The 27,861-nt window shown below is 48.9% G+C and overlaps 2 protein-coding genes, 1 long non-coding RNA gene and 5 other non-coding genes across 15 annotated transcripts in view; 7 read left to right on the top strand and 1 right to left on the bottom strand.

Annotated features, from left to right (window-relative positions):
* Window positions 1–2,349, top strand: part of STAU1 (staufen double-stranded RNA binding protein 1) — a 51,448-nt gene extending 49,099 nt beyond the window's left edge. For all 7 annotated transcript variants that reach the window (XM_075571274.1, XM_075571273.1, XM_075571271.1 and 4 more), the window contains exon 16: window positions 1,378–2,349. In XM_075571274.1, coding sequence (XP_075427389.1) covers window positions 1,378–1,465 — 88 coding nt within the window. In that variant the 3' untranslated portion in view covers window positions 1,466–2,349. The remainder of the gene's footprint in view (window positions 1–1,377) is intronic.
* On the bottom strand, window positions 1,722–14,776 carry LOC142466948 (retinol dehydrogenase 10-like). Its single transcript, XM_075572602.1, has 6 exons — window positions 14,763–14,776; window positions 14,618–14,708; window positions 11,243–11,341; window positions 7,331–7,476; window positions 6,074–6,202; window positions 1,722–3,658 (listed from the first exon to the last, which is right to left on the bottom strand). Exons 1-6 carry the CDS (start codon window positions 14,774–14,776, stop codon window positions 3,559–3,561), a joined length of 579 nt encoding a protein of 192 aa, XP_075428717.1. The 3' UTR covers window positions 1,722–3,558.
* A 21-nt stretch (window positions 14,777–14,797) lies between these two features.
* LOC142466404 (uncharacterized) lies at window positions 14,798–22,162 on the top strand. 2 transcript variants are annotated; one of them, XR_012788150.1, is made up of 6 exons: window positions 14,798–14,866; window positions 16,435–16,549; window positions 17,605–17,719; window positions 19,210–19,324; window positions 19,973–20,065; window positions 20,839–22,162. It is a non-coding gene; the product is annotated as an uncharacterized LOC142466404 (long non-coding RNA). The 2 variants fall into 2 exon arrangements; XR_012788151.1 differs by lacking the exon at window positions 16,435–16,549 and having other exon boundaries at window positions 14,842–14,866.
* Window positions 16,268–16,359, top strand: LOC142467010 (small nucleolar SNORD12/SNORD106). Its single transcript, XR_012788308.1, has one exon. It is a non-coding gene; the product is annotated as a small nucleolar SNORD12/SNORD106 (small nucleolar RNA).
* On the top strand, window positions 17,439–17,530 carry LOC142467008 (small nucleolar SNORD12/SNORD106). The gene has a single exon (XR_012788306.1). It is a non-coding gene; the product is annotated as a small nucleolar SNORD12/SNORD106 (small nucleolar RNA).
* On the top strand, window positions 19,045–19,136 carry LOC142467009 (small nucleolar SNORD12/SNORD106). Its single transcript, XR_012788307.1, has one exon. It is a non-coding gene; the product is annotated as a small nucleolar SNORD12/SNORD106 (small nucleolar RNA).
* Window positions 19,609–19,701, top strand: LOC142467005 (small nucleolar SNORD12/SNORD106). Its single transcript, XR_012788304.1, has one exon. It is a non-coding gene; the product is annotated as a small nucleolar SNORD12/SNORD106 (small nucleolar RNA).
* LOC142467006 (small nucleolar SNORD12/SNORD106) lies at window positions 20,359–20,452 on the top strand. Its single transcript, XR_012788305.1, has one exon. It is a non-coding gene; the product is annotated as a small nucleolar SNORD12/SNORD106 (small nucleolar RNA).
* Window positions 22,163–27,861: the final 5,699 nt, after the last annotated feature.

Genomic DNA, 27,861 nt, shown 5'->3' with positions numbered 1-27,861 from the left:
CGTGCTTTCCGCGCCCCCGCGTGCTTTCCGCGCCCCCGCGTGCTTTCCGCGCCCCCGCGTGCTTTCCGCGCCCCCGCGTGCTTTCCGCGCCCCCGCGTGCTTTCCGCGCCCCGCGTGCTTTCCGCGCCCGCGTGGTCTCCGCGCCCGCGTGGTTTCCACGTTGAGGTAGAGCAAACACAAAACTTGGTTTTCCAATAAGGACAATCTGAGTCTCCAGCTCGGACGCTTTCTTTGCGCCTTTAACCCGTATCGGTCGGGATGCTTATTATCCGCGCCAGAATGACTGTTTACTTGCCACCTTTGCGCCTCCCTGCCGGGCTAGACGCCTCCCAGAGCTGCGCTTGCCGGGGGACGTAGCTTGGGACCGCGGCTGACTGCGGTAGACGTGAGACCCTCGGATGGGAGCTTCCCAGCTGCCATTTCACGCCCCCGATGCAGCCGTTTTCCGCTAGAAAATCCTTAAGAACTTCAGCCTCTTGAAGGAAGCCGTTCATTTCTCTCGCCGCGCAGCGTTACACGAGTAGAATACCGACATGATCTGCAGCCGCGTCCAGCACGGCGTACCGCACAATGTGGTTGAAATCTTATTGCGCCCGAAGTCTTCGAGCTCGTATCCGAAAGCTAAAGCAGACCGACCAGGAAACCCAGAGGTGTCTGATTTTGCTCTATCTCAATGTGGACGTCGGAGCTTTAACCCTTTATCTACGGATAACCGTGACCTAGAGCAGTGCTTCCCAACTCCAGTCCTTAATGAGCCACCAGTAGGTCAGGTTTTAAGGATATCCCTGCTTGAGCATAAGTCGCGGTCAGTGGCTCAGTCATTTTGACTGAAGCAGGGATACCCTTTAAACCTGACTTGTTGGGGATTGTTGAGGACAGGAGTTGGGGAGCACTTACCTAGAGGAAGAAGATATCGAGAAGTATTTCTCTAGTGGGGGGGAGCTGTTGGGATGTAGAGGAACTCTTCCCCTGTTAGAGGACCAATAAAGGTAAGGCGGTAAGGGGGAAAGAGGGGCTTCCTGAACATGGTGATGCCACACAAGAGGGAGCAGCCGGAGGAAGTCGGACCCCTCCCATGTCTCGGCTCATGTTTACAAACCAATATAAATTAAGGGGATGTTAGTGGGCGTGACCCTTCTGACGTACAGGGGGCTTACGTCATGCTCCTAATTCCTGGGAGTGGGAGATTGCATTCACCGGGAACACACAAGTGAGGCCCGCTCACGCCATTTAGGGCCCTAAGCAATGTACGTGGTCGTGATCAGGAAGATCGATGGCGTTTGGATGCCACTGATCTCCTGACCACAAGACCAGCCACTGACATTTTGGTCCTAGAAGGGGCTGCCCCATTAAACCCAACCTCCTGTCTCCTTCCAGATGTGTGAAACCAGAAATGGAAAGTGACCCTCTCCTGAAACCGGCTAACTCAAACACTTTGGGACAAACACTGGACAGTACTGCCTGAAAAAGTTCTTTGGCTGGACCCAAACCTGAAAGCACCAGAGAAAATCAAATGCTTCCTCTTCTTCAGTGTACCGTGACTGTTTTAGAACGCTACAGCTCTTGCTAACCCTCCCTGTAGGATCTAAATCATCACAGTTGCTTAATCTTGAAATGATGATACATTTTATTTTGATTTGAAAGTAACACTTGATAAAATTATCATTTAAAAGTTTCTTAATTGTATCTAGCAATATAGCTCAGTTTAGAAACTTTGGCACATTTCATGAAGTTAAAGATCATATCCACGTGTGTGGTCATATATTCTTCTTTTTTTTTTATTACTTAAATGGTGAAGAAAGTTAGTTTCAATTAAGTCGTGTGCACCCTCAAGTTGAAAATTAAATAAATTCTGTCTGGCGAATAGAGAATTAAATAACCATTGTAGCAAAAATTGAAACATTTTTTTTTTAAGGCATTTTAGACAGTGTTCAATCATTTGAGTATTTTATTTTGTGTGCACAAGGAATTACAGAAGGTATTTGTAAAGCGCACACACTATATCACTGCATCACAGGATATGATCTCATTATAGTGTTTAAAGACTGCAGATTTGATTTTCCTTGAGTGCTTGAAGATGTTTAATTACATATCCATGTAGGGCTGAAAAAAATGCCTCTGTTTATATATAAACTGTGTTGCTTTTGATGTTGTGTTGCGCACAGAGATGTGTGCGGTAAGTTTTCGCCCCGGTCCAGGTAAAGCACGATAACCTTGCAAGTTAAGTACTGCTTCAGTTCATTGTATACGCTGGAATTTTTTCTCCCCATGGAATGTAAGTAAAACGTAGTGTTTGTCACCAATAAATGGAAATACTAAAAAATAAATCAAATGAAACCGTTTTGGAAACACTTATTCCTTAATCCGCTGCAAAGTGGCAGAATGTCCGGTCTCCGTGGAGTGTGGGTTGGTATCGTCGCGCTGAACACACTGCCGGGCTGTCTTGATACAGGCATGTTTAAAACCAGAGACAGAACATGAAACGCAGACAGAGCTCAGTGCACACCCAGTGAAACTTATACACGGTACAGTGCCTAAATATATATGTATAGATATCTATTAAATAAAATGGTCTTTTAGTTTAACATTTTGGCCAAATTGTTGTAAGCCCCTGAGCCACTACACGGCAGGCCACATCTCAAGGGTCCCTAACACTAATATACAACACTTTGTATAAGTTTCACTGGATGTGCACTGAGCTCTGTCTGTGTTTCATGTTCTGTCTCTGGTTTTAAATATATATTGCCATGCTCAGTAGCACTCCTCTGTGACGCTTATATACATGTTGTGGTTATTTTGGGGATTTAATATGAGCTTGTAGGTGTCCTGTATATTGGTGCAGACATGCGCAGATTCAAGCAGAAAAACACAGGAAATCGTATGGTTTGTTTTTTTTATCCGTTCTATCAGGGGTGCGCAAACTATTGCCGCTGCCCCGCTCCCCCTGGTGCTTGCGCCCCCCCACCTACCTTATTTTCCGGCGTCAAATGATGCTACGGGGTCATGTGACGCTGCGTTGCCACAGCGATGGGTTCATGCCACGTCACATGTTTCCATAGCGACACGTCGCCATTCTTCTGAATCCTGGTAAATTGAGTTGCAGAGGCCTCACGCGATCCCCGGCATTAAATTAAATGCCTTGGGGAAGAGCGCGGGGCCTCTGCAACCGCCCGCGCCCCGTGCTGTAGATAATGGTGACTTTATTTTATTTTTATTCAACTCTTAATGCAATTTTTAATGCTTTTTAAAACAGGGATAAAAACCCTATGAAATGCGCACTTACAAGAGCGCCATTCCTGAGGAAGTTGTAATACAACGAAATAGCGCAAAGAGAAATCCAGCCCAGTATTTCTAGGATAGGTATTTAGATTGGTAATATTTTAACGATAAGACGGTACAGGTATGATACTTGTAGGTGCAGATACTTGCACACCTGCTGGTGGTTGGGGAAGTTGTTACTTGTACAGATTAGGTTAGTAACGGTTGCCGCACACTAATTTAATCTATAATCTTTGCTGGTCCTTTTAACAGGCGTCACAATACATCTTTGTCTTCTCTTCACCGCTGATGCGCTTCTTCAGTTTGTGCGCATCCATACATAGACTTGTTCGCTCCCAAAAACTTGAAGTACAGAAGTTGGGCTTCCCAAGGCAGGACACTAAAATAAAAGATTTGGGGCAATGTCACCTTTTAGGGCATGTGCATTTTTTTTTTTACAGCTGCCTGTTTCATTACATCTCATTTAGGTTTTGCAAAGCCAGTATAACCAGCCTCACACGGAGACCCAAAAGGTTGAAATAGCTGTCTCCGAGTAGGTTACAGGCTCTGCACTTCTTTAACCCAGGCTGTGCTGAATAGCTGTGTAATACGGCTGGTATAAGCTTATAGGGTTCCACGTTAAAATGGATTAGAAGTAAAAGGTGACAGTGTGCTCATTTGCATGTCATTACCCAGAATCCCTGGCTGCAGTGGAAGCACTGTATGCTAAGAGATAACGGGGAAGGGCAGAGTTTGCAGACGTGTCTGGGCCGTGGCTACTCACACGTGGTACTTTTATTTGCTGTACACTGATGAGGTTTAAGGAATGTCTAACTCTTTTTTTACATAATGTAGATGTAACAGACTTTGACACAATTATATGAAATACATTAAAGCAATATAAATAATTGTGTAGTCTTAATTTACCATAACTTGGTCTTTGAAAACAGAGTTTCATCTAGTACAAGTTCTGCACCGTAAGACCGACAAAGCAAGATTGCCCAAGTGTGACAAGTTACAATAGTACAGTCCTAATTGTAAGTGTACATTGATTAACTTGTATGAATTATGAAGCCAGAAAGTATTCTTGTCTACCCTGCTTTTTAAAAAATAATTTATCCAATACCTTTTAGGGATCCTGCATGTATAACTAAATATCTTTTGTGAACCAATACTTCTGTGAGAGCAAATAGCAATCATTTTAAGGGATGACCCTAACATACAAACATATTTACTGTACCAGCTCAATTAATGGAGTGGCAGGAAGTAATATATTTAAACATTTGCTTTTTAAAATGTGTATTTTAACATCGATGTTGCTCTACCCTTTGCATGCTGGCATTTAAAGAGGCAATTCAAGCAGATTAAATTTAAAAAAATGTTTTAATATATGCAACCTTGGATTTACCTTTATTGAAAATTAAGAAAACTACCTAAACTGCCAATCGATTGGTTGTCCCGTTATCGATCAGCAAAGATCCTGCTTCCCAGGGTTCACAAAATGGCTGTCTTTCAGTTTCAAATCAATCCTTCAGTCAGTGTAACTCAACAGATACAATGTATTCTTACATTACCAAGGTAACATTATCTATTGTTACAGTTTGCAGCTCAAACTGCTGGGAACGTTGGTAACTAATAATCACAAACAGGAAAGTGTTACAAAGATCTTGCACTGCTGGGGAGGTGGCTAAACCTGCTTTGGAAATCACAGGATGGTCAGTATATTAAAACTCATTACTAATGGCATTGAGTTGAATTTGAAAACAAAAGGATAGTAAGTATTATCTAATATTTAAAAATAAAAACCTGTACAGTAGGCTATTGCTTGGATTGCTCTGTTAAGAGGTACATGATGGAGTTATCGTCATTGAGTAACCTCCTGTAAGCTACTTTGTACAGAAACATTGGCTTGTCTGTCACACACACAACGCGGTATTAATCTCCTCGTGTTTCTTGGCAGGTTTGAGACTTTGCGCATGTGATTTTGTTTGGTCACACACTGCAAATTGAGAACCCAAATATGTGGTGATTATATACCCCCTGCTGCTGTACCTTCTGTGCCCTTTACATTGGTCGACAAATCGTATGAAGGGTTTTAACAGCTTCACCTAAATCCGTTTTGTGTTAAGATTATGGAACCTCTTTTCCCACTGCAGCTGTAAACTGTCCGCTCCTTGTCTCCGCGCTCTTTGGCAGCGGCGGATTTCGCATTCGGCCCGGGCTTGGGCGGTAACATTTGGGGGTGGTATACAGAGGCCCCTCTCTCGTCCCCACTGATTGCCGGAGGAGAGCGTGGGGCCTCTGTAACCTTCCCCTTCGTGCTGCCCTCCTTCAGCATCACACAGCGTCGTGTTGCATCGTCATTTAATGCTGGAGGAGGAGGCGGGTGCCACCAGGTACGCGCCTAAGGGCGACAGTTTTGTAAATCCGCCACTGCTCCTTGATATATAATTATAATACAATCATTAGTCAAGGCTGGAAGAAACACTGTGTGCTTAGAGAATTTGTTCCTCCCTACAGTAGTTACAGTTTTTTATTCGTTATGTTCATTAATTGTCTGCTGAGAGGAACTGTAATGCTATTTTCTCTCGTTCTTGAAGTGTATCTTTTTATATCCTCCATTTTTTAAAATATATTTTTCAGTCTATTCGTGGTTCCAAAACACCCGGGGTAATAATTGCTGCTTTAGTCTATAGTTGGCCCTTCCTATTGTTACATTTTAAATCCATAGTATCACTGGTTTGGGTCATATCCATGTAAAATAGCCATATAAGTGCTTTTCAAAGCCAGAAATCATAGCGACGGAATACTTAACTGCTTAAGAAATGCAGCTAGATACATCGCTCTGGGCACACACATCACGGGCTGATCGATCAGGATGCCTTTCATTGCTCTTCTCACATAGCAGTCTGTCCGCGAGGAAGGAAAGATCCCAAGGTCTCTTCTAGTGACAAACAAGGTTGTGATTACAAGAGCAGAAGTCCATGCCATTTCAGAAAGTATGGTCTATTTGACATTTCCATTTTGCTGATGGAAGAAATGTAGTTTGCACTTGTGCTTTTATTGTGTGTGTGTGTGTGTGTGTGTGTGTGTGTGTGTGTGTGTGTGTGTGTGTGTGTGTGTGTGTGGCGCGCGCGTGGCCACTTGGGCGATTGCATCGGGGTACAATATTTGACTGCTCGCCATAATTTACCTTGACGATGGGACAGGAGCTGGTTAACGGGGGATCATGGAATGTGATGGAGAAGAGATGAGGTTTGAGTTGGCTTCTGAAGATAGTTAGGGGTTGGGGCAGATTGAACGTGGTGGGGTAGCTTGTTCCAGTGGAGGGGGGCAAGTAAGGCAAAGGATCGGAATCGAGGAGGCAAAGGGGGCTGTTTATAAGAACCCTGCTAGGTGAGCGGAGCAGCTACGGGCCCCTCATATGGAGGCAAGTATCTGCAAGCGGGGTGCTGAAATTAATGGGGTTCAGCTCTGGAGACCCCCTGCTTCAATCCTATGTACAAACAAAGGGAATAACCAGCTTGTTTATTTAAATATGGGGCCAATACGCAGACTACTGCTGGATATGATAGCGGGTGCATGTTTAATTTTGTGATTGTACAGAAGATGTTCAGATACAAGTAAAGTAAATACATGTTGCAGCTAGAGAGGCCTTTCTTATAAACTGCTTTTCATTCCAGCTCTGGTCATTGTATTACAGCAGGAGTGGCCAACTCCAGTCCTCAAGGGCTACCAACATGTCAGGTCTTGAGGATATCCCTGCTTCAGCACAGGCAAGCCACTGATTGAGCCACCTGTGCTGAAGCAGGGATATCCAGAAAAGGGCCACCAACAGGTCAGGTTGAGGAATGGCGTTGGCCACCCCTGTACTACATTATTCTTACTTGAGTTATGAGTGATCGCTTTCCATTTAATGTCCTTTGGACAACGTCGCTGTTTGGTTTGTTTCTAGGGTTTCAGTGGATCTCAGGGAAGGGACCGGATCAAAACCGATGCCCGTGCGATTGCTACTCAACCAACATATTGGTGCAGTGCCACCACGGGTACAAACCAGATTGATGTGCCTTACTTGACTGGGCTTTCCGTAAACATTCCTGTGTTGACACTATAAGGGCATATAAGAGTTGTCTTCACACCATCGATTCTTTGGGCCTTCAGTGTGTGACTGAGAGATTCATGGAACCCAACGGCTGCAAAGTGACTAGCACAGTAATCCTTAAAAGAAAGATAAGAGAACATTGGAAGGGCTATCAACTGCATTCATTCTGTCCAAACATTCACTTATAATACAACTAGCTGAGAGACCCGGCGTTGCCCGGGAGTCACACTGTCCCCCCCCACACACACTGTCCCCCCCCCCCCACAAACTGTCCCCCCCTCACACACACACTGTTCCCCCTCCCCCACACACACTGCCCCCCTCCCCCACACACACACTGTACCCCCTCCCCCACACACACTGTCCCCCCCCCACACACACACTGTCCCCCCCACACACACACATTGTCCCCCCCCACACAAACACACTGTCCCCCCCACACACACACACACTGTCCACCCCCCCCACACACACACTGTCCACCCCCCCCCCACACACAGTCCACCCCCCCCACACACACACTGTCCACCCCCCCACACACACACACTCCCCCCCCCCCCACACACTGTCGTCGTCCCCCCACACACTGTCCCCCCCCACACACACACACACACTGTCCCCCCCCTCACACACACTGTCCCTCCCCGTGACTCGCGCTCCCCCGGCGCCCGCTTGGTCCCCCGTGACTCGCGCTCCCGACGCCCGCGCGTGTGGGCCGGTGCCGATGGTGTTTGGCGGGAGATCTGTGGCGTGCGGTGGGCTTCGGAGGAGCTCCGTGCGGGCCGGGCCGCGGCCCGTAGAGTGTCTGCGTTAGCGGGAGGGGGATGTGCGGTGTCCTGAGGAGGAGCAGCGTGTGAGCCGGTAGGCTGCGGCCCGTAGAGGGTCTGCGTTAGCGGGAGGGAGATGTGCGGTGTCCTCCGGAGGAGGACCCTGCGGGCCGGTGCCAATCGTGTTTGGCGGGAGATCTGTGGCGTGTAAGGGTCTGCGGTAGCGGGAGGGAGATGTGTGGCGTGCGGTGTCCTCCGGAGGAGGACCCTGCGGGCTGGTGGCGATGGTGTTTGGCGGGAGATCTCTGGAGTGGACCGGGGGGGGGGGGGATTCTGTACCTGATTCCGCAGTTCTGTGTTAGCAGACGGTGAGTGTTTTGTGGTTTGAGAGCTGTGAAGCGTGGCCCCAGAGCAATGAGGGTTGAGGATTAGGTGCTGCAAATGCAAAGTGTTCCCAAAGCTCAGTGAGGGGTGGGACAGTGTAGCATTGGTGTTGGACGCAGGCCAATGAGAGTCAGTGAGGGGTGGGACAGTGTAGCATTGGTGTTGGACGCAGGCCAATGAGAGTCAGTGAGGGTTGGGACAGTGTGGCATTGGTGTTGGACGCAGGCCAATGAGAGGAGTGCGGGGGCGGGCATGGCCTGAGCTGGAGTGACAGGCCAAAGGTGCAATGCGATTGGCCCTTGGGACGCAGACATACAATGCTTTCAAAAATACATAGTAGATAAGTGTAACTAACAAAATCGGACCGTAGGAAAGAAATCCATATTATCCGGAAGACTAGATGCTAAAAAATATCATTTTCATAACACTTCCTCCTGATTAATGGTATAATCTGACATAACCGGCCAGTGGAATTTCATAGGGCCCTCTGATCAGGGCAGTGTTTGTCAATCAAGTGTTTCCTTTCCCCTTATCTCACTGCACCCCCCTCCCCCCTTTCTGGTACTTGTCTGAGAGACCATACAGATAAGGGATGGGGGGGGACTCTGGCTGTACAAGCGCTCGCTGACCACACAGTGACATCACCACAGTGACATCATCACACAGAAGGGAGCAGCCAGAGGAAACAAATCTCACTTTAATAAATACATTAAATATACTTATGTGTCAGATTTGGGTAGAAAATGTATAAATCCCTCAGAAAAGCGCACAGGGGATTAGTTACCAAACATAACAAACAATAAACACAAAATATGAAATGAGCCTCTAATAATATTATTTAAAAGGAACTTTTAATATAAACAGTCTATTAGACCTTTTTAATAAGCCCCCAGGAGCCCCCTGTTTAGGAGCGTTTTTGGGGGAGATGATCCACGCATATAGCAGCAAGGGGTGATTGCCGGTCCCACAAGACACTTCTAGCACAGCACGAGTGCGGATAACAGACTTTGTATAAATCCCCCAGATATAACACCTTAAAGGAGCAATCTAAGCGGGTCATTTGTTTGTTTGTTTTTTGCAAATGTTTTCAATTTAAATATAGGGTTGAATCAGGGTGTCATCGGAGCTGAACCCCATTAATTTCAGCTCTGGGGACCCCCTGTTTCCAGAAATACCTCCAAATTGGGGTGCTGGTATCTCTGCACGTTTCAAACTACCACGTCACGTGGGTTTATAGGAAGCCGAGGCGGTTAACGCCACAGCTTCCTATTACGTGATCCCTGCTGGTCGTGTGGAGTCACTATCGGCACTCTCTACAGGAGGTCTATATCGCCCCCGATGAAGACGATTAGGTGAAACGTACGTCGGGTAGGTCTGACGTCACTTCCGTGGGACATTGGTTCATCAGAGAGGTGTGTGCGTTTGCCGATCAGAGCACTTCGGGGGACTGCGTCCCGTGTGCAGCACAGCACTCTGACATAGGAGGATAAGCCAGGGTGGCATAAGGCTTATACTTCATCCAATAGTTAGTACGGATATATAAAGGCGCCGTTAGTAGCCTGTTCCATCCCACCATAAGGTCTCTGATCTCTATATCCCCACATGGAACCACAAATAAACCCTTATTAAAGTTGGCAATTCAAGATGTTACTGTGTGGCACATAAAAAAAATATTGGCATCCCTCCTATGCACACACCTACCTCCAATTGTAGTTGTTTCTATACATGTTCTTTTTGTCGTATTCAGGACGCATTTATTTAAAATATACTTAATAAAGTTTACATTTTAAACCTGCAAGGTGTTTCTCTAAATGCAGCTACAAGGAAATTGTTTTCTGGTACTATTCAAACCCAATTCCTTGCTAACACCTTCCCCTCTGGGTTCCTGATTAGATTCACTCCTATTTTCATGTCCCTCTTTGTGTAGAGCAGGCGTTACCCAACCCCCCCCCCCCCCCCCACCCCCCAGGGGGTTACCTTTTTCATTGCTATGGTATTAGCAGTAGAAAGAGTGAAGTGGCAATGCAGTTTTATAGAAGACCTCCTTACCTGCGATGAGTTCTGGAGACCCTCTCTACACCAGGACGTATGCAACAGCCAGAGAAGTAAAACAAGTAAATAGTGCACAATTTGTATCACAAAAATCACATCCGGAATAAAGTAGCACAGCTTGTATACTAGAAACTGTCAAAGACTTCCATAGTATAAATAGCACACCATACAGAAGCAGTGTGACACAGTGAGGCACTTTAATGCAAGGGTTCCTACTCTGAGGTTGGAGGATGGTAGGCATAGGGGAAATTTGAGGAAGGACTTAGGAAGTGGTAACGTGGCACCTTTCTCCCCAGCAGACGTGGCAGAGAGTAGTACACTAAATGAATTAAAAATGGAAAAGACATAAGGATATCCTAATTATGGAGAGTGAAAAAACAGATCAATTAGGGAAGGGGTGGCCCACTCCTGTCCTCAAGGGCCACCAACAGGTCAGGTTTTAAGGATATACCTGCTTCAGCACAGGTGGCTCAGTCAAACACTGAGCCGCTGATTGAGCCACCTGTGATGAAGCAGAGATATCCTTAAAACCTGACCTGTTGGTGGCCCTTGAGGACTGGAGTTGGCCGCCCCTGAATTCAGGTCTACCACGGCTTTACATGAGCTTGTTCCAGGCACAACAAGCCTTTTGAAGGTCCCTCAACCAGAGCAAACGGTCAGGCAGATGGGCAGTACTGACCTCCATGTAAGGTGTGGCAATGAGTCCCAGATGACTTGCAACAGTGATGATATGTCCGTGATCCATTGCTATCATCCCGGGGAGGAAAGCCTTGACTGTCTGCAAAGGAACCAATGTTGGTTATTATTTATGCAACTGTTAAGAAAACATGGAGTCGTTACGATGATTCTCACCTGCCTACATCCAAAGGCTACTGGTTTATCATATGCTGTATTACCGATTTAATGTAACATAACAACATATGAAAGGAATGCTGGGAAGAAATCACTGCAGGTCCATCTGGGAGCAAAGCAGATAGATGGTAACATTCAAACACGTAATAAAATGTGATGGTTGTTATCAGTTATGTAGAGTTTTATATTTGTTGACTTCGGAACTTGATCGCTATTTCATCCAATTTTCTAATTAATAGATGAAACTTTTTTTAAATTATTATTATTATTATGCGCAGACGAACTGCTGGAAAAAACTTTGAAAACAAATTGCCACGCGCATTTCTGGGTAAGAATCATTTTGTCTAGTGGTTTAAGTTGGCAATATAAAGAGTAGAAGCAGCGTGCTTGTACACGGGCAATTGCAATGGTTACCCAACAGCGTTTTTTTGGACTCCATATTAAGAGGGTTATTATATATTTCTGTTATAAGAACAGAAAATAAGATGGTTTAAAAAAGAAATACATTTTAAAAGACCCATTAGATTTTTTGGCTAGGTCAATAAACTTGCTAAATATCATTGTGAAGATTGAGGTTATATTTATGGTGTATCGGAAAGGTTAATATCCTTGTAAAACATATTTTAAGATTACATAGTGAAACCGGTTAGTGAGCAGAAGGAATATGTATTACAATGGAGCCATTTAAACGGAAGATCGTGGAATGACCTCCGTGGATTTTAAAGCTTGGTATTTGCAGAGCAAGGCTTTAGAAAATTAGTGCAGAAACCTGACGTACAAAGAAGTACCAATGAGAATATATTTCTGTTGTCCTTGGCATATATTCTCCAACCTCCAGTTAACTCTTCCTAAACTTGTTAGGGAAGATGTCGTACTCTTTGATAACATGAAACCTTGGAAAACAAGCAGACAGTTTGTTAAGCCCACATCCAAACATCTCCTGGAGTATTCCTCTTACAAGGAAGTTGGACTTCCTAGCGGGGGACCTGCATCTTGAATATGTTAACTGGTCTAAGAAGGGAATTCCAATGGCTGGCCATTTCATTCATTGCGAGAGCTACACTGTGACTTTGTGATGGATAAATATTTGTTACCTAATCCAAACATTTTTACTGTATCTCCAAGTGAGACACTATAGCCGTTCTTTAATAGAATTCTATCCAGACTTTGTCATAGATATCACTCTTTCAGTGTCTGTGAATACTACTGGGTATTATACATCCCTTATCACAGATCTATTGACAAATGTCGGTGAGGACCGTACATACGAGAAAACACCCTTTGTAATGCAATCTAAGTTCATGCAGTTGCCTCCATCATTGCTAAACCATTTGCCTCCTTATTCAACTCCATTTTAGTTTTAAGGGAATTCTAGGAGGGCAAAATACTGACATTATATGAACTGAAGTAGCAGACCAAGCATCAATACAATCTACACAATGATAAGTAATTAGCTATGTTCCTGATCGATCGACAAAGATTCGGCTTGGGGGTTCACTTAATGGCTGTCAGTGCAGCAGAAGAGGACCAAAGATGCAAAGTTCTGTGGGGAAGATCATGTGACCATGCAGTCACTAGATACAATTGTTGCACTGCTAGAGAGAGGGCAGGGCTCAAAAAGGGGTGTGCCAGAGCCTGTTTCAGAAGAGGAAGTACCTTTGTGAATGGTTGCTATAGAAACAAAAAATGCTTGTTACATTACATTAAAAATGTCATTCAGAATTGCCTGTTGGCGGCCCTGCCAGGCAGCAGTGAGGCATGTCAAGCAGCAAATAGAAAAAAACAGAGCACTGCAACAAAGAGAACTGGTGGCAGGATCAAATGTGAAAAAATCCGTCCCTGCTGCGAGTGCCAGAGGAATCAACAACACACTGCAAGTTTCACCAATCACCAGAGGGAACTATTATCCGTGATATGTTTACTGGGTAGTATAAAACTTTTCATTGTTTTTTAAACGTATAGCTTGGTAACCAGGGAGGATTCGTGCAATCCTTATGTAATCTTGTAGGACAGTGTTTTTCAACAGGGGTTCCCCGGGCATCCCTAAAGGGTTCCCTGAAAAACAGAAGAATTTACAATGCATCTGATCTCAGACGCGCTATTAGAGAGGGTTGGGGTTCCTTACAATGCATCTGATGTCAGACGCGCTATTAGAGAGGGTTGGGGTTCCTTACAATGCATCTGATCTCAGACGCGCTATTAGAGAGGGTTGGGGTTCCTTACAATGCATCTGATCTCAGACGCGCTATTAGAGAGAGTTGGGGTTCCTTACAATGCATCTGATCTCAGACGCGCTATTAGAGAGAGTTGGGGTTCCTTACAATGCATCTGATATCAGACGCGCTATTAGAGAGGGTTGGGGTTCCTTACAATGCATCTGATATCAGACTCGCTATTAGAGAGAGTTGGGGTTCCTTACAACGCATCTGATATCAGACGCACTATTAGAGAGGGTTGAGGTTCCTTACAATGCATCTGATATCAGACGCGCTATTAGAGAGAGTTGGGGTTCCTTACAACGCATCTGATATCAGACGCACTATTAGAGAGGGTTGGGGTTTCTTACAATGCATCTGATCTCGGTACACTTCAGTTTCTGTCAAAGTGGGATACAGGAGCTTACTAGCGACTGGCACCTATGAAGGCCGCATAACATCAGCAATGTATTATATGCAAGGATCGTGTTACCGATAAAATCCCTGTATTTCAGAATGAATCGCCATATACATAACATGGAAGTGGGGATAACGTGCTTATAGCACCGCCGCCGAGCTGTTGTAATTATCCGAAGGTTTCGAGCAATGGGTGACGGCGTGGCGCGTTCTCCCCTCACCCAAGGCGGGTATTGGAAGAATAGGAACACCCAGATTTAACAGGCGCAGGGCATTACACAGAGACCGTCCCTGCTACACAGGTACGGGTGACAGGTATACGTGGCGGGTATCCCTGGAATTACTGCGTCCCAGCTGTAAATAACGACACTACTCATGTAGCACAGGACACACAGGGCCTAGGTGTCACTTTAACCCCTTTGCAACCAGAGAGGCTTCTCACACACTGCCCCTGTGTGGCAGCCACTGCTGGGGGTGTCACTGGGGGCTGCCTCTGCCATGCACGTTGCTAGGTAACCTCCCCCAGTGTTTGGGCATACAGCTTTAAGGTGGAATGTATGAAAGGGTTAACAGCACAATCAAACTATTACCCTCTTGGGGGGGAGGGGTTTAAAAACGTAACTTCCGGTTACTCCCAACCAGCCAGGCAACGTGCCGGCAGGACAGCAGTGCGCAGGCGCGCTGCGTATGGGTCACGCACGCACGCGCTGCAGAGCGGGAAAGGGGAGGTTGTGCCGCGTAACGCGCATGCGCAGGTTCAGCGGAAGCGGCTGGCAGCGGGTGTATAAAAGCGAATGTGCTGCGCGCGCTCAGTCTCTTCCTGCGCTGCGGCCGAGGCGGTGAGTACTGCGGGCCCGGTGTGGCGGGAGGGGGAGTACTGCGGGCCCGGTGTGGCGGGAGGGGGAGTACTGCGGGCCCGGTGTGGCGGGAGGGGGAGTACTGCGGGCCCGGTGTGGCGGGAGGGGGAGTACTGCGGGCCCGGTGTGGCGGGAGGGGGAGTACTGCGGGCCCGGTGTGGCGGGAGGGGGAGTACTGCGGGCCCGGTGGGGCGGGAGGGGGAGTACTGCGGGCCCGGTGGGGCGGGAGGGGGAGTGCCGGGCCCGGTGGGGCGGTAGGTGGAGTGCCGGGCCCGGTGGGGCGGGAGGGGGAGTGCTGTGTCCGGGGGCGGCCGCTCCACTCCCCCTGGCTCCGGCGGGGAGAGGGACATTCGGGCTTCTGCGGGGACATTATTATTGCCTTTGTATCTGAGCGCCTAATTGTTATTCCCCCCCCCCCCCCCCGAGCCTTGCTGGGGCTGGGACACTGGGTGGAGGCCCTGGGCTGGGACACTGGGTGGAGGCCCCGTGCTGGGACACTGGGTGGAGGCCCCGGGCTGGGACTCTGGGTGGAGGCCCCGTGCTGGGACACTGGGTGGAGGCCCCGGGCTGGGACTCTGGATGGGGGCCCCGGGCTGGGACACTGGGTGGAGGCCCCGGGCTGGGACTCTGGATGGGGGCCCCGTGCTGGGACACTGGGTGGAGGCCCCGGGCTGGGACTCTGGATGGGGGCCCCGGGCTGGGACACTGGGTGGAGGCCCCGGGCTGGGACTCTGGATGGGGGCCCCGTGGCTCGGTTACCCTTTCTTTAATTGCTGCTCCTTCTCCTGGGAGGCCCCATTGCCCCAGCTCCCTTCTTTCCGTGGGCAGGTCACTTTATATCCCCCCATTAGATTGTAAGCTCTGTGGGGCAGAGACCCTGTTAGCAAAATACCCCTCTGATGGTTCGTGTATAGCAGTCGGTGCACAGAATGTTGCAGGTCCCTGTCCCGCAGAGCTTACACTCAAATTGCTGCCAGGCAGTGATCGCAGCAAAATCCCTTCTGCAATTGTAACAATGATGGTGACATTCCTTCGGTGTCACATTGTCTCCCGCCCCCCTGTGCTGGGACCTTATAAATGGCCAAGTTGTACAAATGGCTTTTTGCTAAATATCCTACAAAAAATGTTTAATTCTCCAGGACAAACTGCAACGTTAATAGTATCGGCGCAAGGTCCCTTACTGTGGCATCTGTATTGGGAAATGTAACTTCATAACTCGACACAATTGTTGCGTAATTACACGATAACCCCCATTGCAATAGCTGCGCTGCTTTCAATGAGTCATTGAATTTGCATGTTACCAACTTTTGTTTCATTTTTGGTGGGGGTGACAAAATGGCGGCCTGTACAGCACCATCCTGTTGGATTAGCTTGCCAGGGTTGGCTGATGTGCGTGATGACCAAACTTTTTTCCCCATCAGATCGACCATGTTGATTTTGATGCTATTTAAGCCAGATATGTCTGACACAGCAGCAGAATGCCTCATTGCGCTATTTGTCCGCCGCACGTCAACGGCGTATTAACCCGCGATTTGCTTCTCTCTTTTAAGGGAGTCAAGATAAAAGAGCCTTGCGCATGGTGTGAAGATGGAGAAACAGGGTGGCTGGGTAATGGCTTCTCTATATGGCCCAGCCCTCATTGAATGGGATCAGCCAGGAATTGCGGTAAATGGCTTTCTGCCGGAGTAGAATAGGATTAGGAACACCCGGATTATTTATAAAAATGTTTTACCAGGAAGTAATACATTAGGTACGGGTGAAGGGTATATGTGGCAGATATCACTGGAATTACTGCGTTCCAGCAGTAAGTAACACTACTCATGTAGCACAGGACAGTGTCTTGGTGTCACTTTAACCCCTTTGCAACCAGAGAGGCCTCCCACACACTATCCCTGTGGCAGCCATTGCTGGGGGTGTCAGTGCAGCTGCCTCTCCCATGCGTGTTACCCTTCTCCTCCCCCCCCCCCCCCCCCTATTTGGGCATACACCTTTAAGGTGGAATGTATGAACGGGTTAACAGCCATCGTGCAGCAGCGCAACAAAACGTAACTTCCGGTTACTGCCAGGCAACGGGCCGGCAGGACAGCACTGCACAGGTGCTGCAGACCAGTAAAGGAGGTTGCATGTGTAACCCGCATGCGCTGCAGAAGCAGCTGGCGGCGTATGTATAAAAGTGGGTGTGGCGCCGCTCTGTGTCTTCCTGAGCTGCTGCAGTGGTGTGTAGTGCACACGCAATCCGGTGCCCCGGCCCTGCGTGTGGTTAGAGGGGACAGTCACGGTTCTGCGGGGGCTGTTATTGCCTTTGTATCTGAACACCTAGTTGTTCCTGGTATCTGAGCAAGGGTCCCTTATTGTTACATATGAATTGGGAAATGTAACTTCATAACTCAACACAATTGTTGCGTAATTACATGTTAACCCCCATTGCAATAGCTGCGCTGCTTTCAATGAGTCATTGAATTTGCATGTTACCAACTTTTGTTTCATTTTTGGTGGGGGTGACAAAATGGCGGCCTGTACAGCACCATCCTGTTGGATTAGCTTGCCAGGGTTGGCTGATGTGTGTGATGACCAAACTTTTTTCCCCATCAGATCGACCATGTTGATTTTGATGCTATTTAAGCCAGATATGTCTGACACATCAGCAGAATGCCTCATTGCGCTAAATGTCCCCTGACGTCAACGGCGTATTAACTCGCGCTTTGCTTTTCTCTTTTAAGGGAGTCAAGATGAGAGATCCTTCCGCATGGTGTGAAGCTGGAGGAACAGGGTGGCTGGGTAATGCCTTCTCTATATGGCCCAGCCCTCATTGAATGGGATAAGCCAGGAATTGAGGTAAATGGCTTTCTGCCGGAGTAGAATAGGATTAGGAACATCCGGATTATTTATAAAAATGTTTTACCAGGAAGTAATACATTAGGTACAGATGAAGGGTATATGTGGCAGATATCACTGGAATTACTGCGTTCCAGCTGTAAATAAGATTACTCGCGTAGCCCAGGACACTGTCTTGGTGTCACGTTAACCCCTTTGCAATCAGAGAGGCCTCCCACACACTGTCCCTGTGGCAGCCATTGCTGGGGTTATCAGTGCAGCTGCCTTTGCCATGCATGCTACCCTTCCCCCACCCATGTTTGGGCATACACCTTTAAGGTGGAATGTATGAAAGGGTTAACAGCCACGTGCTGTAGACCGGTAAAGGGGAGGTTGCCCCGTGTAACACGCTGCCAGCTGCGCATGCGGATGTATAAAAGCGGGTGTCACGCGCTCTCTTCCTGAGCTGCTTCGGCAGTAAGTAGTGCGCCCGCAATCCGGTGCCATGGCCCTGCGTGTATGGGTAGAGGGACATTCACGCTTCTGCAGGGCCATTATTGCCATTGTATCTGAACACATAATTGTTGCTCCCCCCGCCTTGCTGGGCTCTCTGGGTGGGAGCTCGGGGCATGCCACGTGGCTGGGACTCTGGGTGGGGGACCCATGGCTTGGTTGCCCCTTCTTTCATTGCTGCTCCTTAACCCGCATCTAATCCCACAGGATTTGCCTGTGTCCTTTTTGCAGTAAATTGGTGGGAGGTCCAATTGCCCCAGCTCCCTTGAGACTGGGCAAGTCACTTTATATCCCCCCATTAGAATGTAAGCTCTGCGGGGCAGACCCTCTGTTGACAAAATACCCCTCTGATGGTTCGTGTATAGCAGTCGGTGCACAGAATGTTGCAGGTCCCTGTCCCGCAGAGCTTACACAAATTGGTGCCAGGCAGTGATCGCAGCAAAATCCCTTCTGCAATTGTAACAATGATGGTGACATTCCTTCAGTGTCACATTGTCTCCCGTCCCCCTGTGCTGGGACCTTATAAATGGCCAAGATGTACAAATGGCTTTTTGCTAAATATCCTACAAAAAAAGTTTCATTCTCCAGGACAAACTGCAACGTTAATGGTATCGGCACAAGGTCCCTTACTGTGGCATATGAATTGGGAAATGTAACTTCATAACTCGACACAATTGTTGCGTAATTACATGATAACCCCCATTGCAATAGCTGCGCTGCTTTCAATGAGTCATTGAATTTGCATGTTACCAACTTTTGTTTCATTTTTGGGTGGGGGTGACAAAATGGCGGCCTGTGCAGCACCATCCTGTTGGATTAGCTTGCCAGGGTTGGCTGATGTGCGTGATGACCAAACTTTTTTCCCCATCAGATCGACCATGTTGATTTTGATGCTATTTAAGCCAGATATGTCTGACACATCAGCAGAATGCCTCATTGCGCTAAATGTCCGCCGCACGTCAACGGCGTATTAACCCGCGCTTTGCTTTTCTCTTAAGGGAGTCAAGATGAGAGAGCCGTCCGCATGGTGTGAAGCTGGAGGAACAGGGTGGCTGGGTGATGGCTTCTGTATATGGCCCAGCCCTCATTGAATGGGATCAGCCAGGAATTGAGGTACATGGCTTTCTGCCGGACTCGTATATAGATCATTAAAAGTGAATGTTGCACCTACGATGGAGTTATCATACGTCCTGCTATTTAAAGAACTGCAAGGAAAGGTTTTTAAGATTGTTAAACATTGCATTATATAAACAAATACATACATGATTGAGGACCTGCCATTCAGATGTGGCCCAAGTCCAGACTTGCCAACCTTAATTATAACGCTGCTTAGTTACAATTTTCTGTATATTGATAATGAAACAGCCATGCTCATCCTTGTCCTGTCTGCTTCCTGTGCCGATACGTGTGATGACCAAACTTTTTTCCCCATCAGATCGGCCATGTTGATTTGTGATGCTTTTAAGCCAGTTTTTGTCTGATGTATCGGCAAATTATTTCCGTGTCTGCAAACTGTTGGTTGCATGTAGCTTTCAAACTTGCTTACTATAATCTAGTTCAGGGACGGTCAACTCCAGTTAAGGGCCACAAACAGGTCAGGTTCAGTATATTCCTGCTTCTGCACAAGTGGCTTGATTATGATTAAGCCACCTGTGCTGAAGCGGGGATATCCTGATCTGTTGGTGGCACTGGAGTTGGCCGGCCGCTCTTTAACTAGGGCCCAGTTTGACTTCCTGACTTTTTTTAAAATTATAATTATAGGGAAGTTGTGACCGGCTTACTGGTGTGGATCTGGCGCAGGTCATAGTGTAACAAGATGGCGGCTGCGGCATCAAGAACAGAAACCTGAAGGAGGTACGGATCCGTATGATTCAGAATTATTTCCCAATTTGCTTGTGCTGTTTTTAGATTTTTTTTTTTTAATGGACCGTTGCATATGTCATCTGTCTTCTGCAAAAGCTTTATTTTAAATGCTTTGAAAGCAACGGATTGTATATTCAGGCACTCTTGTGTAGGAATGAATAGTTTATTTAAATGGCAATATGGACCTTCAAATGTAGCAATCCATTAGAAAATTGATGTATTTAAACGCACAGTACAAAAGTGCTTTGGGGCTTTTTGCTGTCCCGCCTTTACCACGACATCTCTCTGCAGTATGTGATGACTTAAACTTTTTTCCCCAGCAGATCGACAATGTTGACTGTAGAATTTGCTTAAGCCAAACCATGTCTGATACTCAGATGAGATGTCATTAATCAGAACATACGGTGTCTGAAATGTGTTTTGTACAAGTCCTGAAGCTCTAGCTGTTTCTGAGCAAGTGACTAAATGTGGCTGTCAGCACTGACCAATGGAAAGCCACGACCAATGTCACTGGTTCATAATGACCTTCTGATCATGCAAGGTTTGGCAGCCATGTTGTTTTTGTCCAGGAGGAAGCGCTGGTTTGTACACTAATTGTCTCCTGCACTGAATTAAAAGAACGTTGAGCATTGTAGGACCCGGATATGTAAATATATAAAACATTCACAGGCCAATTTGCAGCCTTAAATTTTGTATTTGTATTCCATCTAACTTGTGTGGTGTCTGGGATACAGAGCATTAATACAGATCTCCTTGCTTTGCAGTTTCCATAGATCTTACGGCAGTTATTGGAGTGGAGCAGACGGCTTCTATTCTGGAAATGTTGTGAAACCTAAACTGTTTGATCAGATTTCTGGCAAATGCAGTGAACTTAAAAGCATTCTGCAGGAGGAGGGCGCATGCGCGATGGTGAGGTGGATGGAAGCCTAAGCCCTGAGCTGCGTCCCCCACGTTCTGCTAATAAACTGAATAACCAACGAAAATCCAAATAAAACGCACTGAACTTTCTCTCATAACAAGGGGAACCCGCAGGGATGGCTCCGCAGGGATGGCTCCGCAGAGCACAAAGAAAAAAGCTACGAGCAATATGCGAAAATATATGCAGAAGCCTAAACCCCGAAGCGCCGAGGCAGAAATGGCGCAAAGTTCAAACGGCGGGTCTGACTCGGAACATATGGACGAGCCAGCGGACAGTCCCGAACAGCTACCGGTGCGACTTTGACCGGCTCTACCGCGATTTAAAGACCCTGCTGCAGGCGGAGATACAAGAGCTCCGCAAGGAAGTCCAGAGCATGGGGGAGAGAATGGCGACCCTGGAGGACAATATGGCGGCCACAAATACGACGGTGAAGAAAGCAGCCAAGAAAACGTCCCAGCTGCAAGTACCGGTAGCAGAGCTAGCGGACCGGCAAGAAGACTCCGAGAACAGAGCGGCGCAATAATATAAGGGTGCGGGGAATACCTGAGGCAGAGATTGACGTCCAGGGCTTCGTGTTCCGCTGGCTGGCAACTCTGCTCCCGGATCTGCTGGAGCAGGAGCTCCTGATGGACTGGTGCCACCGAGCGCTGCGCAGCCGCCCAATAGCTACAGAGCAACCCCGCAATGTGATCGCCCGAATGCACTTCTTCCGAACACGGGAGGCGGTGTTCCGGAGGCTTGCCAGTTTGAGGGTGCAAATCTGCAGCTATTCCAAGACCTCTCCCCAGTGACGTGAGCCAGAAGACGACAGCTGCAGCCGGTTACAAGGGCCTTAGGAGACCGAGCCATCTGGTATCGTTGGACCTTCCCATTCGGCCTACTGGTCATTAAGAACGGGAACGCCTTCACGATCAAGGAACTGGAGGAGGGAGAGGCCTTTCTCCGCAAGGTGGGGGCGAAAGAGGGAAAGGCTGCCAGCCCTACCAGAGAGAAGGCGCCAGATCTGGAGTGGAAGGGGTTTGGGTACTGATTTGTACGACAGTGGGTTGTTAGAAAATGGTTTGCCTGTACCGTCCACCCAATAAAAACTTTTGTTGGAAAAAAAAAACGCATTCTGCAGGAACGTCTGCTGTGCCGTTCCAAGTCTAATAAAGTATATTGAGACCGTGTTTTAAGGCTTACTTTTTTTTTATTGTGACTTCGTTAACTATACTTGCTGCAGCATCTTACTGGCTATGGTGCATAGTGCAATCTAATATATTGGCTTTAGTGTCCCCTGTTACCCTATGTAAACCCAACTGGCTCATTCAGCAAAGACTATACACTTGTCTGTTTGGTATAATCTGACCCTTAAATGTTCAAATGTGCATCCTAAAGGGGGTAACAGAAGTAACAATCACAGTACAGTATCCTGGCAGCTATATTACAGAATCAATTAACAGTTCAAACCTTATGATGAATAATTATTGTACAGTGTACACGAGTGTGCCTCTTCAAAGGAGCGATATCCTACCTTTAATCTGTTCTGTAGTATTGGATAATGCTGACTATTTTTTAAATTAAAACTCCATGCCCTTGTATTGATTTAATATACTGAGCATCCTTTGATTTATATAGCAAGCTTGATCACTTCCCCAGCAGTGCAAGATGTGTGCAACACTTCCATGACAATTTGTTACCAATATTCCCAGCAGAATGAGCTCTAAACTGACAATAGATAACATTATCATATTAATATCAGAATACATTGTAGCTGCAGAGTTACACTGATGGATTGATTGAAACTGAAAGGCGGCCATTTAGTAAACCTTTGGAAGCGGGATCTTTGCTGATCTATCATTTGAGAACCACTTGACCAGCTGTTTACACATTTTTATTAAAAACAAATTACCTAATGTCACACCCAGCTCTGCACACTGGGTAATGTCACACCCAGCTCTGCACACTGGGTAATGTCGCACACTGTGTAATGTCACACCCAGCTCTGCACACTGGGTAATGTCACACCCAGCTCTGCACACTGGGTAATGTCGCACACTGTGTAATGTCACACCCAGCTCTGCACACTGGGTAATGTCACACCCAGCTCTGCACACTGGGTAATGTCACGCCCAGCTCTGCACACTGGGTAATGTCACGCCCAGCTCTGCACACTGGGTAATGTCACGCCCAGCTCTGCACACTGGGTAATGTCACGCCCAGCTCTGCACACTGGGTAATGTCACGCCCAGCTCTGCACACTGGGTAATGTCACGCCCAGCTCTGCACACTGGGTAATGTCACGCCCAGCTCTGCACACTGGGTAATGTCACGCCCAGCTCTGCACACTGGGTAATGTCACGCCCAGCTCTGCACACTGGGTAATGTCACCCCCAGCTCTGCACACTGGGTAATGTCACCCCCAGCTCTGCACACTGGGTAATGTCACACCCAGCTCTGCACACTGTGTAATGTCACACCCAGCTCTGCACACTGGGTAATGTCACATCCAGCTCTGCACACTGGGTAATGTCACGCCCAGCTCTGCACACTGGGTAATGTCACGCCCAGCTCTGCACACTGGGTAATGTCACACCCAGCTCTGCACACTGGGTAATGTCACGCCCAGCTCTGCACACTGGGTAATGTCACACCCAGCTCTGCACACTGGGTAATGTCACACCCAGCTCTGCACACTGGGTAATGTCACGCCCAGCTCTGCACACTGGGTAATGTCACACCCAGCTCTGCACACTGGGTAATGTCACACCCAGCTCTGCACACTGGGTAATGTCACGCCCAGCTCTGCACACTGGGTAATGTCACACCCAGCTCTGCACACTGGGTAATGTCACGCCCAGCTCTGCACACTGGGTAATGTCACGCCCAGCTCTGCACACTGGGTAATGTCACGCCCTGCTCTGCACACTGGGTAATGTCACACCCAGCTCTGCACACTGGGTAATGTCACGCCCAGCTCTGCACACTGGGTAATGTCACGCCCAGCTCTGCACACTGGGTAATGTCACGCCCAGCTCTGCACACTGGGTAATGTCACGCCCAGCTCTGCACACTGGGTAATGTCACGCCCAGCTCTGCACACTGGGTAATGTCACGCCCAGCTCTGCACACTGGGTAATGTCACGCCCAGCTCTGCACACTGGGTAATGTCACGCCCAGCTCTGCACACTGGGTAATGTCACGCCCAGCTCTGCACACTGGGTAATGTCACGCCCAGCTCTGCACACTGGGTAATGTCACGCCCAGCTCTGCACACTGGGTAATGTCACCCCCTGCTCTGCACACTGGGTAATGTCACGCTCTGCTCTGCACACTGGGTAATGTCACGCCCAGCTCTGCACACTGGGTAATGTCACGCCCAGCTCTGCACACTGGGTAATGTCACGCCCAGCTCTGCACACTGGGTAATGTCACACCCTGCTCTGCACACTGGGTAATGTCACACCCAGCTCTGCACACTGGGTAATGTCACGCCCAGCTCTGCACACTGGGTAATGTCACGCCCAGCTCTGCACACTGGGTAATGTCACGCCCAGCTCTGCACACTGGGTAATGTCACGCCCAGCTCTGCACACTGGGTAATGTCACGCCCAGCTCTGCACACTGGGTAATGTCACGCCCAGCTCTGCACACTGGGTAATGTCACGCCCTGCTCTGCACACTGGGTAATGTCACGCCCAGCTCTGCACACTGGGTAATGTCACGCCCAGCTCTGCACACTGGGTAATGTCACGCCCAGCTCTGCACACTGGGTAATGTCACGCCCAGCTCTGCACACTGGGTAATGTCACGCCCAGCTCTGCACACTGGGTAATGTCACGCCCTGCTCTGCACACTGGGTAATGTCACGCCCAGCTCTGCACACTGGGTAATGTCACACCCAGCTCTGCACACTGGGTAATGTCACACCCAGCTCTGCACACTGGGTAATGTCACACCCAGCTCTGCACACTGGGTAATGTCACGCCCAGCTCTGCACACTGGGTAATGTCACACCCAGCTCTGCACACTGGGTAATGTCACACCCAGCTCTGCACACTGGGTAATGTCACACCCAGCTCTGCACACTGGGTAATGTCACGCCCAGCTCTGCACACTGGGTAATGTCACACCCTGCTCTGCACACTGGGTAATGTCACGCCCAGCTCTGCACACTGGGTAATGTCACGCCCTGCTCTGCACACTGGGTAATGTCACACCCAGCTCTGCACACTGGGTAATGTCACGCCCAGCTCTGCACACTGGGTAATGTCACGCCCTGCTCTGCACACTGGGTAATGTCACACCCAGCTCTGCACACTGGGTAATGTCACGCCCTGCTCTGCACACTGGGTAATGTCACGCCCAGCTCTGCACACTGGGTAATGTCACGCCCAGCTCTGCACACTGGGTAATGTCACGCCCAGCTCTGCACACTGGGTAATGTCGCACACTGTGTAATGTCACACCCAGCTCTGCACACTGGGTAATGTCACGCCCTGCTCTGCACACTGGGTAATGTCACACCCAGCTCTGCACACTGGGTAATGTCACGCCCAGCTCTGCACACTGGGTAATGTCACGCCCAGCTCTGCACACTGGGTAATGTCACGCCCAGCTCTGCACACTGGGTAATGTCACGCCCAGCTCTGCACACTGGGTAATGTCACATCCTGCTCTGCACAATGGGTAATGTCACACCCAGCTCTGCACACTGGGTAATGTCACGCCCAGCTCTGCACACTGGGTAATGTCACACCCAGCTCTGCACACTGGGTAATGTCACACCCTGCTCTGCACACTGGGTAATGTCACGCCCAGCTCTGCACACTGGGTAATGTCACGCCCAGCTCTGCACACTGGGTAATGTCACACCCAGCTCTGCACACTGGGTAATGTCACGCCCAGCTCTGCACACTGGGTAATGTCACGCCCAGCTCTGCACACTGGGTAATGTCACGCCCAGCTCTGCACACTGGGTAATGTCACACCCAGCTCTGCACACTGGGTAATGTCACACCCAGCTCTGCACACTGGGTAATGTCACACCCTGCTCTGCACACTGGGTAATGTCACGCCCAGCTCTGCACACTGGGTAATGTCACGCCCAGCTCTGCACACTGGGTAATGTCACGCCCAGCTCTGCACACTGGGTAATGTCACGCCCAGCTCTGCACACTGGGTAATGTCACGCCCAGCTCTGCACACTGGGTAATGTCACGCCCAGCTCTGCACACTGGGTAATGTCACATCCTGCTCTGCACAATGGGTAATGTCACACCCAGCTCTGCACAATGGGTAATGTCACGCCCAGCTCTGCACACTGGGTAATGTCACGCCCAGCTCTGCACACTGGGTAATGTCACCCCCAGCTCTGCACACTGGGTAATGTCACGCCCAGCTCTGCACACTGGGTAATGTCACACCCAGCTCTGCACACTGGGTAATGTCACACCCAGCTCTGCACACTGGGTAATGTCACACCCAGCTCTGCACACTGGGTAATGTCACGCCCAGCTCTGCACACTGGGTAATGTCACCCCCAGCTCTGCACACTGGGTAATGTCACACCCTGCTCTGCACACTGGGTAATGTCACACCCAGCTCTGCACACTGGGTAATGTCACACCCAGCTCTGCACACTGGGTAATGTCACGCCCAGCTCTGCACACTGGGTAATGTCACGCCCAGCTCTGCACACTGGGTAATGTCACCCCCAGCTCTGCACACTGGGTAATGTCACACCCAGCTCTGCACACTGGGTAATGTCACGCCCAGCTCTGCACACTGGGTAATGTCACGCCCAGCTCTGCACACTGGGTAATGTCACGCCCAGCTCTGCACACTGGGTAATGTCACCCCCAGCTCTGCACACTGGGTAATGTCACACCCTGCTCTGCACACTGGGTAATGTCACGCCCAGCTCTGCACACTGGGTAATGTCACACCCAGCTCTGCACACTGGGTAATGTCACACCCAGCTCTGCACACTGGGTAATGTCACACCCAGCTCTGCACACTGGGTAATGTCACGTCCAGCTCTGCACACTGGGTAATGTCACGCCCAGCTCTGCACACTGGGTAATGTCACACCCAGCTCTGCACACTGGGTAATGTCACGCCCAGCTCTGCACACTGGGTAATGTCACGCCCTGCTCTGCACACTGGGTAATGTCACGCCCAGCTCTGCACACTGGGTAATGTCACGCCCAGCTCTGCACACTGGGTAATGTCACACCCTGCTCTGCACACTGGGTAATGTCACGTCCAGCTCTGCACACTGGGTAATGTCACACCCTGCTCTGCACACTGGGTAATGTCACGCCCAGCTCTGCACACTGGGTAATGTCACGCCCAGCTCTGCACACTGGGTAATGTCACACCCTGCTCTGCACACTGGGTAATGTCACGTCCAGCTCTGCACACTGGGTAATGTCACACCCTGCTCTGCACACTGGGTAATGTCACGCCCAGCTCTGCACACTGGGTAATGTCACGCCCAGCTCTGCACACTGGGTAATGTCACACCCAGCTCTGCACACTGGGTAATGTCACACCCAGCTCTGCACACTGGGTAATGTCACACCCAGCTCTGCACACTGGGTAATGTCACACCCAGCTCTGCACACTGGGTAATGTCACACCCAGCTCTGCACACTGGGTAATGTCACACCCAGCTCTGCACACTGGGTAATGTCACGCCCAGCTCTGCACACTGGGTAATGTCACGCCCAGCTCTGCACACTGGGTAATGTCACACCCAGCTCTGCACACTGGGTAATGTCACGCCCAGCTCTGCACACTGGGTAATGTCACGCCCAGCTCTGCACACTGGGTAATGTCACACCCAGCTCTGCACACTGGGTAATGTCACGCCCAGCTCTGCACA

Source organism: Ascaphus truei, chromosome 15, assembly GCF_040206685.1.
Source record: "Ascaphus truei isolate aAscTru1 chromosome 15, aAscTru1.hap1, whole genome shotgun sequence".
Taxonomy (NCBI): Eukaryota; Metazoa; Chordata; class Amphibia; order Anura; family Ascaphidae; genus Ascaphus; species Ascaphus truei.
The sequence above is the reverse complement of the archived record's forward strand: the minus strand, read 5'-3'. Positions and strand labels throughout refer to the sequence as shown.